Source organism: Sminthopsis crassicaudata, chromosome 6 (assembly GCF_048593235.1).
Source record: "Sminthopsis crassicaudata isolate SCR6 chromosome 6, ASM4859323v1, whole genome shotgun sequence".
In the NCBI taxonomy this organism is placed as follows: Eukaryota; Metazoa; Chordata; class Mammalia; order Dasyuromorphia; family Dasyuridae; genus Sminthopsis; species Sminthopsis crassicaudata.
The window spans coordinates 70,301,356-70,316,827 of NC_133622.1; the positions used below are offsets into that span (position 1 = coordinate 70,301,356).

Genomic DNA, 15,472 nt, shown 5'->3' on the forward strand with positions numbered 1-15,472 from the left:
TTTCACTGAACTTTTCTGTTGTTCTTTTTGCTTTATCTCTATAGGTTTGGACTATATGATCTTTAAAAATCCCTACTAACTTTAAGTCTAGTATCTGCACTTCCACCAAAAGATGCCTTTTCTAGGGGGTTTATGTCATGTTATTTTCTTTCTTTCTTTTTTTTTTTTTCATTTAAAGTTCTTCAGAACATTTTGTAGACATTTTGGTAGCATGTAGAAATAGTCTAGAAAATAATCTCACAAAATCCCCAATATATCTAGATCCCCAATTTTTCCCCATCAGTTTTCTTACCTGTTTCAACTCACACATCTACCAAGTGTAGATTTTGAGATGAAAAGCAGCGGGTAATAAAGTCTAGGGATCTGGAAATGGACCTAGGAGATGGTCACAAATTCTATTTCAATTATTAACTTAACTTTATGATCATGGGCAAATCTTTTACTTTCACTCTGTCTCTATTTCTTTATCTGTGAAATGGGAATAATAATAATACTTCCATTATCCTCCTACTCTAATAAGAGGATAGATTCAAGAACTTCATAGGATAGAAGGTATAGATGGATTGCAATTTTGTCTGGTTGTAACGTTCACATATACATTCAGATTTTAAAGAATACATTTCAGAACATAGTCATTTTGGTGGTTGAAGGATAGGATCCTCCGAATGCACAGATATGAGGAACTTATAAGGAAATGAAGAGGAACTGTGTACCAGTGCAAATTCATGCTTTCTCTGCAACTAAATGTCTTAGAAACTTGCTTGGTGCATTCAAGAAGATGTTCTTATTTGCCTAGGCTCACATAGCTATTATGTCAGAAGCTTGACTTAACCCTACATCTTCTAGGTTCAGATAATAGGCTCTGTCTACTATTTCATACTGCTTCAGTCTAAAATCATCCCCCTGTATTGCCCAAATGAGATAGTCACTCCTTCCTTCTTATGGGAAAAAAAAAAAAAAAAGGTCTGGAATGAACTTTGGTGCAAAGTTGATGGAAGTGAAACCTGGTACAGATAGCAGCAGATCGAGCCCTAAACCTGGATTCAGGAAAATCCAGATGTCAGCTCAGGGACCTTCAGCAAATCACATTTTTCTCTTCTGTAAAATAGGGACAATAATAGAAACCTACCTCACTGGGTTTTCTGAGGATAAAATGAGATAATGTTTGTAAAGTATTTTACAAAAAGCATGATAGAAATATTATTGTTATTATTGTTGTTATTGACAAGTATACTTAAGCATTTCCAAAGACCCAGGGGGAAGCATTTACACCCCTTTCTCCTTATATGGCAGAGGATAAATTAGGAAAAAGTTTCCCTCCCCTTCCTAATGGTATTTTGCTGTATTAAATCCATATACTAAATTCACTGCCATTTTTTTTTCTTTATTCAGTTTTACTGAATACACATTACGTGCTTGATAATGACTTTTGTCAAGAAATATCAGTATTTTTTCCCCTTTGATTTTCCACCTTGACATAATAATAATAATAATAATAATAATAATAATAATAATAATAATAATAATAATAATAATAATAATAATAATAATATAAATATCCTGGCTAGACTAGGCTGAGCCAATAGAAACTCTGCAAGGGATACCAAGCTAGAAAAGTTTTGAAAACAAATTCTTGATGGAAGGGACTTGTCATCTGAGTACCAAGTCTAGCTAAATCTGGAGAGGCTCACATCCAGGTTGGGTGCAGCAGGATGGATATTTCAGTGACAACAGCATTTAATGGAAATAGCATAGTGACATTATAAACCTCACTGGCAAACAAAACAGCCATACCAATCCTTGAAATACTGAAGTAATATCAGTTGAAGTCTTTGGATCAAGGGTCTTACCATCAGGACAATAAACTTTATTCCTGCTAGTGCTACATCTGAAGTTAGTCACCTCCTGCCCTTCCCCAAAGCTTATCTAGAGAGATCTTCTGAGATTTAGGAGCTAAAAAGCATTGAAAACACCATTATTTAGATGTGAGGATTATAGGATTATGGTGTTTCAGATTAAGGATTTGAAAGGATATTAGTGGTCATTTTCTCTAATCCCCTTGTTTTACCATAAGTAAAGTGAGACTCAGACAAAGGCCATTCAGATGGGAAAGTGGCAAAGTAGGTCAAGTAGTATCTGAACTTAATTCTTCTGATTTGAAAGCCTTTCCACTGAACTAAGTAACACCCCCCTAACACACACATCATTAAAACCAAAACCAGCTACATTTTTTTAGAAGAACTCTGGAAATGATCACCCAAATACCTTATTTATTTCATTTTTATGTAATCAACTTGATTAGAGCCAAAATATCAAGATTAAAGATGAAAAATTCACCAACAGAAACATTAGAAATTGTATAAATGGATCCAGCCAACACTTTATTCCACTCTGATAACTCTATGAAGTATTTTCAAAGAACCTCAAAAATAAACAAGCAAATGAATGAGTGGATTGATAGATAAATGAGACAATGTAAATCAACACAGGCTAAGCTCACTTCTTTTTTTCTGTTTATCTCTCCCATGTTTTTTTCCCCCCTTTTGCTCTGATTTTTCTCTCCCAACATAATTCATAAAACAATGTGTATTAAAATAAATAAATGAGGAAGTTTTAAAAACCTTTAAAGTTTTACAAACATGCATATGGAGGTGTTACTACTTTGTCTCTTAGAACTATCTTAATTTTAGAAGTGAAAGTTAATATGGACATGTATACATATATTGTATTTAACATATACTTTAACATATTTAACATGTATTGGTCTACCTGCCATCTGGGGGAGGGGTGGGAGAAAGGAGGAGGAAAATTGGAACAAAAGGTTTGGCAACTGTCAATGCTGAAAAATTACCATGCATATACCTTGTAAATAAAAAAAAGCTATAAAAAAGAAGTGAAAATTAGCTTAAAAGTAATTGAATGCAACTGCCTCCTTTTACAGAGCAGAACAAGACTACTTTTCCTTGTCATACTTGTACATGTATAGTCTTCCCAAAAAGCTTTTATTTCCTTGAGCACAGAAGCCATATCTTACAGCAAATAAGATCAAGTAGGGCAAGTTATGTAAAAGCTTTTTATACTTTATAATATTATATAACTACTAGCTATAATTCTTACCATACTTAATATCATTGTTTGGCTTTACTATGTTTTCTAGTAGAATGTAAATAATCATTTGTTAATTTATATTCAAGAAATGAAGGCAGTCAAATTCATGAGAAGATTGCACTTAAATACCTATAGTTTCTTTCAATATTCAATCATGGTCATGCCTTCTAAGAAGTTTTATCAATTTTTATCAAGTTTTCACTCTGTTCTACATCTTGGAATTATAGGCTTTACTCCTTATTCTTTGGTTATCCCACTCACAAATATAATTTTGTGATTAGTTGGCTATTTGCCTTCATACCTTGTCTGATTTAGAGCAAGGAAGAACCTTAGGAACTATAAAGTTCATTTTTCAGGGGAGGTAAATGAGATATAGTTTAAGTGACTTAACTAGTCAGCTCATGTCTGAGGTAGGATATTAACCCAGGTCATCCATATTACACACCAACAGTGTCATTTATTACCCTGTTACCTGAAGCCATACTTACCTGCTCAGACTGAAAACATTTGTTTGGTATCTCAAATGTAAACAACTAAGACTGTTCATTTTTTTCTCATACAGCTCAATCACTGCTCTCTCACCTATTAAAAAACCTATTCTTCTTTAACATCTAGACCTGGAGGACCAGGTAATTTAATCTCACATAATCTGAACATCTTGACAATACAAAATTATGAGAGAATTATGACTCACCTTTGGGCTTTCTAGTATGATAGTTAGCCTATCTGTGAAAAAAGAGTCCTCTTTCTAAAACTTTTACTGATTTTAGCTAATAATAATAGCTGACACAGTGATGTTTAAGATTTATACTATATATACATTATCTCCACAGGAGAGAATTTGGAACGATCAGTAATTATATGGATCTGGCCATGATCCTGCTTGCTGTTGGAGAGAAGAACTAAATAGCAGAATTAATCAGCTTTCTGGAGAAGGGGGCAACTCATGGAGACTAGGAGATAAAAGTGATGAACCCAGCAGTGTAAGAGCTTCCTCTTAAGGAAAGGCTTAAAAGAAATTAAAAGTCTCTTTTTTTCTTCCTACAAATTCATAATTGTTTCAACAACACATGTACAAAGTCTTTCTCTTAAGAATTAAAAGTTGATTCACTCAATCTCACCACATTCCTGTGAGTCAATAATAACATGAATTATTTCTAGTGTAGTAAGGGGAAAACTGAGTATTGGAGCTATTGAGTGTCATGAATTGTTTGGGTTGCATTAGAAGTCACTGGTGACATCTGTGGGTATTACTCAGGGATTCCCTAAAGCTACATTGAGTATGTGGACAAATGACAATATCTTATCAACTTAGTTTCATCTGATTACCTTCCCATAATGCAATAATGATTAACACTCAATCAGCATTCTACTACTTCTTTTATAAGTAATATAACTCCCAGGCACACTGTTTCTGACAATCCAGTATTACTATATATCACTAACACATTTCAGAATTCCATTGACCCTTTCTTAATCTTGACTAAACTTGGCCAAAGGAAGCTAACAATTCCAAAACACCAAATCGAGAGAAAGTATCATGGACAAATATCACACTGACAGAGTCATTCTGGGGCTGAACTTGAAATTTGTTTATGATTCAAATCACACACATATAAACCAAAAGCCATTAATTAAGAAGTAATATCCAGACATTTACCTGAGGGAATTTTTTTCCAGGTTTTACTTACTTTCTCCTTTCCATTTCAAAGCGAGCGAGTAACTTCCGAAGACCACCATTCTTAAATCCCTGACAGTGTGCAGCTGGAGCACCTACTGTGATGACATCATATAAAGCATCTGGAATAGAAATGGTCAAGAGTTGGAATTGGCTCTCACGTACATCAGGGCATGTAGCCTGTACAGTGACAACTACACCATGGGAAGTCTGAGAAATTATGCTGTTTAATTTACTAGGAATGACTACGAACTTCTGTCTCAAGGGGGCAAAAAGAGCTAATCAATCTTCCCACACAACCACCTGTCCACCTAAACAACTTATAATATTTCCCTGATTTATAGTTGCATCTTAATTATGTGCTGCTGTGCAGAACAATATGCTCCCCTTTACTTCTGCCTTCTTGCTGAGACACCACGTAAATTGGTCTTTTGTGTATTTCCTTTTAGTGAGTCTTATGTCGCCTAATTTGCAATCACATTGCAATTCAATGATAATGAACCATCTTTAAAAAAAAAAGTTAAAGAAAAAAGTGCTGAAAATTCATGCATCTGGGTCCACAGAGAGAAGAATGTTATCACTCCTTCTGTGTAGTAGATTATGGCCAGGTATCCTGAAATTCTCTATTATGTACAATATCTGAATATTTTTTGAACATTTTCTTATCTGAAGTGAAGAATGAAATCCAAATGGTTCTGGATGTTTTCCCAATAAAAGTCATTGCTTTAACAATGGGAAATGAGTGTGGTGAGAGTAAGAGGGGAGGGAAGAGAGACCATCAATATCTAATACATTCACACAGACATTTAATCCCCTGATCTAGAAAGTGATTTATTTTTATAAACATTTGGTATATGGCTCCCAAACCTGTCATCTATTTTTCATTCTGATAAAAAAAATAGGCCCTGAAGGAAGAAGGCTACACAAATGGTCTGCTATAAACAAGCAAGACACTTGAGGAGCCTGATTTCATGGCAGATCCATTATCAATGCATTTTAATGTTGATGCATGGACTATGCTTCAAATCTCATTTGCTGAGAGAGGAGAAATCATTTCATTAGTCTCAGATGAGTATCAGAATGTCTGCATACCTCTTCAATGCTGAGGCAGCTGAAGACTCGCCACAATAAATGACTTTATGGCAAGAGGTTTGGGTAGCTCAGATAGCAAGAGTCCAAAAAGAGTAGTATTATCAATCTATCCATTCATGCATTTACAGAAGATGTCTGTCCAGAAAAGTTTACTCATTTCAAAGTTTCAGGGATTTTTGTATTTCAAGATAAAGAAAAAAAAGGACTTATAGAATCGCAGAATTTTAGGAACTGAAGGAAATTGGGTATAAACTCCCTGTTTGCTTACAGAGTCCTGTCCTCATGACCAAACATTAGTCCACTGAAACTTTAGGTCTCTAAAGTCAGTGTCTCTTTTTTGGTTTTATTTTGTTTTGTTTATCCGCATGTGCCCAATATTCAACACAGTATCTCACACCTAGCAGGTGTCTTATAAATGTTCAATTTAACTATCAAGTCAGAGGACATTTATGAGCATTTATTAGCAGTCAATCTGCTAATTAATGATGTAAATAGGAGTAGAAGCAGTCTCCTATAATACATTATTCTCCCCAAAACAAAGGCAAAACTCAAAATAATTTTCTCACAAGGGTGAACTTTGGAGGCTGAAAAAGATGATGATGTTCTAAAGATAAAAATACACTCTAAAATTAAGGCATTTCCTATACTCAATTCAATTGAATGCAGAAATTAACAGTGTGAGACTGGAAGGAAATGCATTTTGACTTCAAGCTTGAGGGTGCAGATGATTCTTTGTTATGTTCCACTAAGTAGCACTTGAACTTCTGATTTCCAAGGGCCCAATCTGTTATAATCACTAGTGACACACTACCTCCTGTCAAGTATAACTCAATTTCTCCTGAATCACTTGCTCTCAGAGTATGACAGTATTGCAAAGAAGGCCACAGGACAGAAGAGGACAAAGCCAAAGGTGATTGGTATTAATCTGAGAGGCCAAACAACATATTTGGTTATATAGCAATCCAAAGAGAACCAAAATAGTCCCACTGATATTAGCCTGGTCTTCTATGATTGAATGTAACAATTTAAAATTAAAAATTATGTTCACAACAAAAGTAAAAATGTGAAAAGGTCCAAAATGTTTTGAGAATAATTTTCTGCAAGCTAATACACATTGTAAATGGTAGAGGAAATTCAAGTTGTGATGTTATCTTAATTTCCTGTTATTGTTTAAGTACTATGACTTAGCTCTTTATAGTCACTTTATTCCTTCATGCGTTTAAAAAAAAATCTCTTTTTCTCCTTCTTCTATTCTTCTGTCTGAATTCTCCATGATTCTGTGTCATAACCTTAGTCCCTAGTATTTTTTTGAGTAAAAAATTCTAGGTTTTTCAAATACATATAAAAATAATTTTAATATTCATTTATAAAATAATTAATTCCAAATTCTGTCCTTTCTTCTTTTTTCTACTCTTAAGAAAACGAGAATTTGATATAAATTATACATGGCAATCATGCCAAACATACTTTCTTATGGTTTTTCTTCTTGTTTGTTTAAGTGTACTTAAATCCATATCTATTAGTTCTTTCTCTGGAGATGGATATATTCTTTGGAATAGTCTTGGATCACTGCAGAGCTAATGTATTGCTAAGTTATTAAGAATTGATCATTGTAAATTATACAGTATTACTTTTACTGTGTGCAATGTTTTCCTCATTCTGCTTATTTTACTTTGCATCAGTTCAAAAAGTCTTCCAGGTTTTTCTGAAACGATCTCACTCATTTCTTATAGCACAATAGTGTTCCATCAAAATCCTATGCCACAACTTATTCAGTCATTTCCCAATTTAATTTCGAATTCTTTGCCACTGCACAAAAAGCTGCTATAAATATCTTTGTACTTTTAGATCCTTACACACACACACACACATACACACACACTCTCTCTCTCTCTCTCTCTCTCTCTCTCTCTCTCTCTCTCTCTCTCTCTCTCTCTCTCTCTCTCTCTCTTTCTCTCTCTCTCTTCCTCTTCTCTCTCTCTCTCTCTCTCTCTCTCTCTCTCTCTCTCTTTCTCTCTCTCTCTCTCTCTCCTTTTAAAAATATCTTTGGAACATAGATCACAGAACATATCACAAGGAAGCTCTTTGTGCATAGTTCAAAATTGCTATCCAAAAGGGTTGAATCAGTTAACAACTCCACCAGTGGTACAGCGTCCACAGTGTCCCAACCTACTCTTTTCTTTCCCTTAAGTTTATACATATTAGGTTTCTGATTTTCACTTAAGGTCTTTCCTAATTTTCATCATCATCCTCATCTCCTCTGATGGATAATATATCTTCCCTTATCATTCATCTCCAGAAATAAGAACCTATTCCATCTGCTTGTTTGAATAGGACTCCTTACTGTTATTACTTTTTTTCCTACAATTATGGCTTCAAAATTTCTTCCTGACAGGCACATATACACAATCCTCAAAATATCCCCTACCTTAGAGGGGGAGGTCTCCCATAACTGCACATGCATAAAATACTGCAAACACAAATATTCTAAGAGATTATATATCCTCATTAGTGTGAATATTCACCCTAACGTTGCAAATCAAATCATGATGCACACATATATTCCCATATGTGTCCTCCCCTTAATTTGCCTTTTGATATTTTTTCATTGTGCTGGGGGGCTCCTTGTCACATTCTCTTGATATCATGAAAATATTAATAAGTATTTGGGCTTGTTCATTGGTTTTTTCCCCCCTATTCTATATTACTAGATTATCATTTTGTGAAGGAGGAAAGTAGAAGGTATCTTCATTCCTTTAATGGAACCCTTTACTGTTTATCTTATATAATTCCTTATATCTTTATAAAACTTGTTTTCTGATTATGCCTTTTAATTATTTCTTGAATTATGATGACCATTAAATTCTATGACAAATTCTAGTTTTTGGAGAATATTACCCCACTGTTCACAACTATATATAATTATTTCTACCTACACATGATTACCCTTCAATATTATAATGTTCAGATTTTTGAATATGATAATTTCTGTAAAAGTTTTGATTGAGCCAAAAGACAATGATATGTAATAATGAGTGTAAGAAGGCTACAGGCAATAAGAAATGATTGCCTATTGATTAAAGAAATGTGAATCAGAGCCATTTTGAGCTACCTGCTCTCAGATTAGCTAACATGACAAAAAAAAAAAAAAGAAAGAAAGAAAATTACAAATGCTAGAGGGAATGTGGGGTGTGGGAGTAGGAGGAAGATACTCCTGCATTCTTAGTGGATTTGTGAACTGGTCCAGCTATTCTAGAGAACAATTAAGAATCGTGCCCATAAAACTATGCATAGCTTTTGATCTAGCAATACCATTACTAGGTCTGTATACCCAATAGATGGGAAAAAAGGGACTTAAATGTATAAAAATATGTATAGTAAGTCTTTGGTGGTAGCAATGGAGAAAAGCTGAACTCATTGTGACATGTGATTGTGACTACTGTGCTTTAAGAAATGATGAGGATACTTTTAGAAAAACCTCGGAAGACTTTCATGAACTGATGCAAAGAGAAGCTAACAAAATGAAAACATTGTACATACTAATTGCAATAATGTATGATGATCAACTGTGAATAACTTAGTTATTCTCAGCAATACATGATCCTAGACAATTTCAAAGACTTTATGATGAAAGATGCCATTCAGCAATGCAAGATGCAAGAGCAATATTGAAAATGATGATTAACTGTCAAAGACTTAGTTATTTTGATCAATACAATGTTCTAAGATTTTTTAAGGAACTCATGATGAAAAATGCTATCAATTTCCAGAAACAGAATGATGAACTCTGTGTAGAACTCTTTACACTTTACTTTTCTGCATGTATTTTCTTTTGCAACATGTCTAATATAGATATATGTTCTACATGATTTCATATGTATAATTGATAACATATTATTTGCCTTCTAAAGGGATAAGAGCAGGATAGGAAGGAGAGAGAATCTGGAACACAAAATTTAAGAAAAAATGAATATTAAAAATATAATTGGGAAATGTTTAAAGAAATTAATCTTAAAAAGAAAAAAAATTATAACAATGCTCTAGGTGTCTAATGGATATCACTGAGGAAATGTATGATCAGGAAACCACAGGGTGTTAGAATTATAAAGAAGTTTTAAAATAATGTAATTCAACCTTAAACTTTGCGTAAAAGAAAGCTAGGATTTGCTAACTTAGCAAGATAAGGCATAACAGATGGGCAACCTAAGAACTGCTCAGGTATAAATAAACAAAAGATGAAATATCCTATAGGAAAGATTTTAGTAGAATAGAGAAGATCCCTATGGAACATGTGTGAACAACCACTGTAGAGAATAAAGAAAAATACAGATTGGATCCATTCTAATCTGTAGATGAGCATAGAAACATAAAAAAATAAGGAAGAAAATAAAGGATTTCCTATATTTAATTTTAGTTAATTTTTTAAAATTCAGAGAAACCAGCATTTCACACATTGTTTTTTCTTTCTCTTTACCCCTGACAGAGGTCACATTATATAAAGCACTGGCCCAGAATCAGAGAGACTTAAGTTGAGCTTTCCACTTCAGAAACTGTACAAGCATTGTGACTTTGGGCAAATCTTTTAACATCTGTTTGTCTCTATTTCCTTATCTGTAAAATGAGATAATAATAATAATAATAATAATAATAATAATAATAATAATAATAATAATAATAATAATAATAATAATAGCATCTATTTCCCAGGGTCAAATGAGATAACCTTTGTAAAGTATTTACTACAGTGTTTGGCCAATAGCCAGCAGTTAGTAAATGCTTTTGATTTCTTCTTTCCTTCCTCCCCACCAAAAACAAAAATGCTACTATAGTTAACTCCAGAAATACTGAAAGTAGTCGGAAATGTGAATATTTCAAAAAGGAAACATTCATCTTTTCTTTCTCCCTATTTCCATTGATCTAATTGACCTAAATCTTTGGAATCACCAAACATATCACCATATAAAAAAGACAACTTATGAAATATAAACTGTGATAAATATTTCATCTTTGGATCCCTATTAGAATTAGTTATTCTTTACTGAAGAAGTGAAAGCATATGATATGAGCAGATTGTCAGTATAGGGCCCAAGGATTTAGCTTTTTGAATAATTCTATCAATAGGGATGGAGTATGAAGAGCCAAAGGATCTTATGTCAAAATTTAAGTTATTCTTAAATAAGTTTTAATAATGTAAATATTCTATCCAGAATGAAATAAGATAAGACAAAATATGTATTTTAAATCATAGTTTTAGATGTTTTGTTAATTAATCTTTAAAATGACTACAAACTTCCTTGTGAGACAAAGGTCAAACTTTTTAATACCAACATCATATAGCTCTAAATCATAGAACACTCCCATATTTGAAGAATGAACAATGAACAGCACTCACAAGACACCATAAAATATATGATGGGTATCAGAGGGTACAATGCATAACCAGTAAGTGCTGTGTTATCAAAGAAATGTATGACTTATGTGATAGATGCCCTACATATTGTAATAGTATCAATTTGAGGAAGGAAAAAAAGAAATGAGGGAGGGATAGAGGGAGTAAAGGAAAGAAGAAAGGATGGAAGGAAGAAGAGAGGGAAGGAAGGAAGAATGGAAGAAAAGAAGGGAGGGAGGAAAAGAGGAAGGAAGAGAATAAGGAAAAAAGAAAGGAAGGAAGGGAGAAAGGAAAGAAAAAAGGAAAGAAGAGAGGAAGGAAGGAAGGAAGGAAAAAAGGAAGGAAGGAAGGAAGGCAAAGAGAAAAGGAAAAAAAAGAAGGAAGAGAGAAAGAAAGGGAAGAAGGAAGAGAGGTAAACAATAAGAGAGGAAGGCAGGGAGGAAGGGAAGAAGGAAAGGGAGGGAGGAAGGCAAAATGAAGGGAGGGAGAAAGGAAAAAAGAAATTAAGAGGGAAGAAAAGAGAGAAGAGAGGAAGGAAAGAAAAGAGGAGGGAAGGAAGGAAAAAAGAAAGGAAGGAGGGAGAGAAGAACAAAGGAATGGAAGGAGGGAGGGAGGAAGGGAGGTAATAAAGAAAGAGAGTGGGAGAGAGAGAGAGAGAGGAAGAAGAATAGGTGGAAGGAAAGGAAGGAAGGAAGGAAAGAGGTAAGGAGAAAGAAAGGAAGGCTCCCTGCATATTTTTCCCTTACTAAATTATACTGCTTCTCATCAACTTACAGATCTCATAATATCATTTTGCATTTTCAAACCAATTCAAATCTACTCAACAAATATTTGTTAAATATCTAATATGTCTAGGCATGGGACAGTTTATAGAGCAATTTATAACATGGCATTTCATTTGACCCTGACAATAACCCAATTAAGAAGGTATTGCAAGTATTTTTATGCCCGTTTGTAGGAGGGACTCAAATGTGTATGAGTAAGAAGCCAAAGTCAGCCTACTAGGAACTTAAACTGATGTCTTCCTATGCTTAGCCCAATGCTCCTATCCCTATGCAATCTGCCCCCTTGAACGCTGACCTTGCTAGGTCATCATACACTTGCAATACAAACAGTGCTGAGATAGTACATTTTTTATGGCACCACATACATTCCCATGACATGATATTCTCTGTTGACATACAACTCTATTTAGGGATTTGGGAATTTTTTTTTTCCATTCCTCCAAAAGACTAGGGTGGGGTCAAGTTCTAATGCTAATACATCAATACAGTGGGTATCCTATTAACAATTGTTACATTCCATTAACATAATGAAAAAAGTGAAAAATTAACTCAATTGTCTAGGGGCTTCCTCTTCATTTGTCACTATGAGCCATGATACCATTAGTTCTAATGTGTGAAAGGAAAGCTCTCCTAGATTTACCTACTAGGACATTATCCTCAGAGTTGAGCTTTGGTAAATATATGTGCTGATGTTCCTTCAAATTCAGGAAAGGGGGGCAATTTATCACATCCAGAAGGCCAAAGTGATTTAATGATAGTTTAAAAAGCATCTGAAACTACCTTTCTATAACTCACCAATAAAATAGCAAGATTAGGTCAATGTGACCTTCAGAATCACCTTGGATAGCAGACTCTTTCATTTGGTTAAATGTTATGATTAGTATATGTTAAATAGAAAATTAAATGGAAATTCAACATAGCTTTGAGTTAGAAAAATTCTAATACAGATTGCTAGACAGTGAGTTTTATAAAGTGAAAATTTCAGTTAACTATTTGGTAAAATACAGATCCTTCTCTATGACTAAACTCTACCTTAAGCCCAACTTTCCAACTCCTTGTAACATGCTAATCACTCTAGGCTTATAGATTTAGCACTGAACATGTTGAGATTTATCTTTATTTTTAGAGTGACATGCCCTGTATTTTCCCCCATTAAGAATATCCTGTTACTAAGTGATATCATTCAAGAAATTCAGATTTTTAAAAATGTTTCTTCTAGGCATATACCAATAAAGTACTTTTTGGAAAAGTTAAGCATGTTATTAAATGTTTTATTAAACATTATGTAGATCTTACATAATGGGGAACTTCTAAAGAAAATAAAGTCTAATGTATAATTCAGTACCTTCCTCACTAATCTTTAACAGTTAAGCTTCCTAGAATTTCACTTTTTTCCCCTTTATCACTTCAAAGAAAGAAATATGTTCTCCCTTCATCTTTTTTTTTTTTCTTTTTGCTTTGTTGTCAGTATCTATAGGTTTTTGAGTTATCTCAGTTCTCTGCCTACCTACCATCAAAGACCCTCACATCTTTTTTCTCTGCTCTATAGCTAAGGAAATAAGAGATTTTGATAACAGTTTCCAACTTAATTAGAGGCCCATTATTGAATGAATTCAATAAATCATAATTGACAAATCAAAGCAATTTATTGCTCTTTCAAGATGATACTTGCAGATAATTTCTTTTCTAAAATTTTACATTTGCCTTTGTAGTTTTTCAGCTCTCAGTTCATCGTTTCTATCCCATGTAGCAGAAAGATAAAAATAAATTGGGATTCACAATTTAATGCGCTATCACTAATAGCTATGTAAAATATTTTCCCCAAATATGTGAGTGATTTTTCTATTCTGCTTATATAAAAGAAAAGTAGTCTTTTGTTTTCTCTAACTTCCCTCTACAAAAACTGCTAATTCAGTATAATTTTAAAAAATAAAAAAGAAATTTAAAGTCTAGCTTGGACTTAAATAATTTGTCTAAGGTCATACGGTAAGAATCAAAGACATTAATAGAACCCATGCTATCTGATTACAAAATCCAAATCTAAGTTCAGATATTTGATAAGATTACTTCAGAGATTATCTATAGTCTCTAATAGCAGATAAAACAAAGATACTTTCATAAACCATTCCAAGGAAACCATAAACTAGACAAGATAAGCCTTCTTTTGATGGGGGTAACAATTTTTTCAACTCAAAATACATTTTATTACTTCAGCACTCTCCCCTCTGATAATACTTGTACCCCAGTGCAAGCTTACTTATTCACTCCTGAGGTCCTGCAATAACCTGCAACTGCTGGCTGGTCTCCATAAGGTACAAATCTGACATCCTCCCCTACATCCTTCAGGCCCTACATGCATTCTAGTAGCTGGATGTCAGCTCCAGGATCAAATGGAAAACTGTATTTAGTGTTCAAATCCTATCATATCCTGTCTTTCCCTTCCTCCTCATAACTTTCCAGTTTTCTTATACCTCATACCCAGTAAATTCTGAGATCCAGTAACATTAGCCCCATTTTATTTTCAGTCCAACTCTTTCTGACTTCATTTGCAGTTTTCTTGACAAAGGAATAGGAATGGTTGGCCATTTCCTTCTCCAGCTTCAGGCTAAATGATTGACCCAGGATTACACAACTAGTAAGTGTCTGAGGTCATGTATGAACTCAGGAAGATGAATCTTCCTGATTCTTGGTCCAGTACTCTATCCACTTGATAATATTCATTCACTGCAAACAAGATACAGAATGATACAATAGAAAAAGAGTTGGATTTGGAGTCAAAGGCCCTTGGTCATAGGACATTGGAACTCTGCTATTCATTACCCTCTTGACCAAGGTAATTTCAGTTTTGGAGGTGTTCAGTAAGAGAGGGTTTCAAGTTCTTTTTTTCATTAAACTAAATTTCATATCATTGACTTCTGGCTTTAAATTCGTATTAAAATTTTTCTATCAAATTCAATACATTAATATTTTATGTTATTTTAAAATAAGTAGTTTATTTTGCTTTGAAGACACGAATCTTGATCTTTTGCTGCCTGTGAAAAGACTTAGATCTAACTGAATTGTCTAAGGATGCATGCATTTTATATAAGTAAAAAGAGTGAGCATGTTTTTTCTCCCAGGAACGACACAGCAGAAGATAACAGAATCCTGTATATACTTCAAGATGAGGGACACTGGCCACCTCAGCACATCCTCCTTGATAATTAAGGAGAAAATGAGATTGTTTCACCTACCAAAGCCAGCTGTAAAGAGGAAGATTGATTTATCAGCATCCTTTTACTACCTCACAAGAGAGATGTTGGTACCTGGTCTTTGGTACCTAATGTGGAGGTGTGAGAGGAGTCTTGGGAGGCAGAATTAGACCAGTAAAAGTCTTTCTCCAACTAAAACTTGAAGGCTGCTTGACTCTCCCATTGGCTA

At 33.9% G+C, this 15,472-nt stretch overlaps 1 protein-coding gene across 5 annotated transcripts in view; it reads right to left on the bottom strand.

Moving 5' to 3' along the window:
• Positions 1–15,472, bottom strand: part of INPP4B (inositol polyphosphate-4-phosphatase type II B) — a 910,680-nt gene that overhangs the window by 190,455 nt on the left and 704,753 nt on the right. For all 5 annotated transcript variants that reach the window (XM_074275067.1, XM_074275068.1, XM_074275070.1 and 2 more), the window contains one exon: positions 4,800–4,908. In XM_074275067.1, the coding sequence (XP_074131168.1) occupies positions 4,800–4,908 (109 nt within the window). The remainder of the gene's footprint in view (positions 1–4,799; positions 4,909–15,472) is intronic.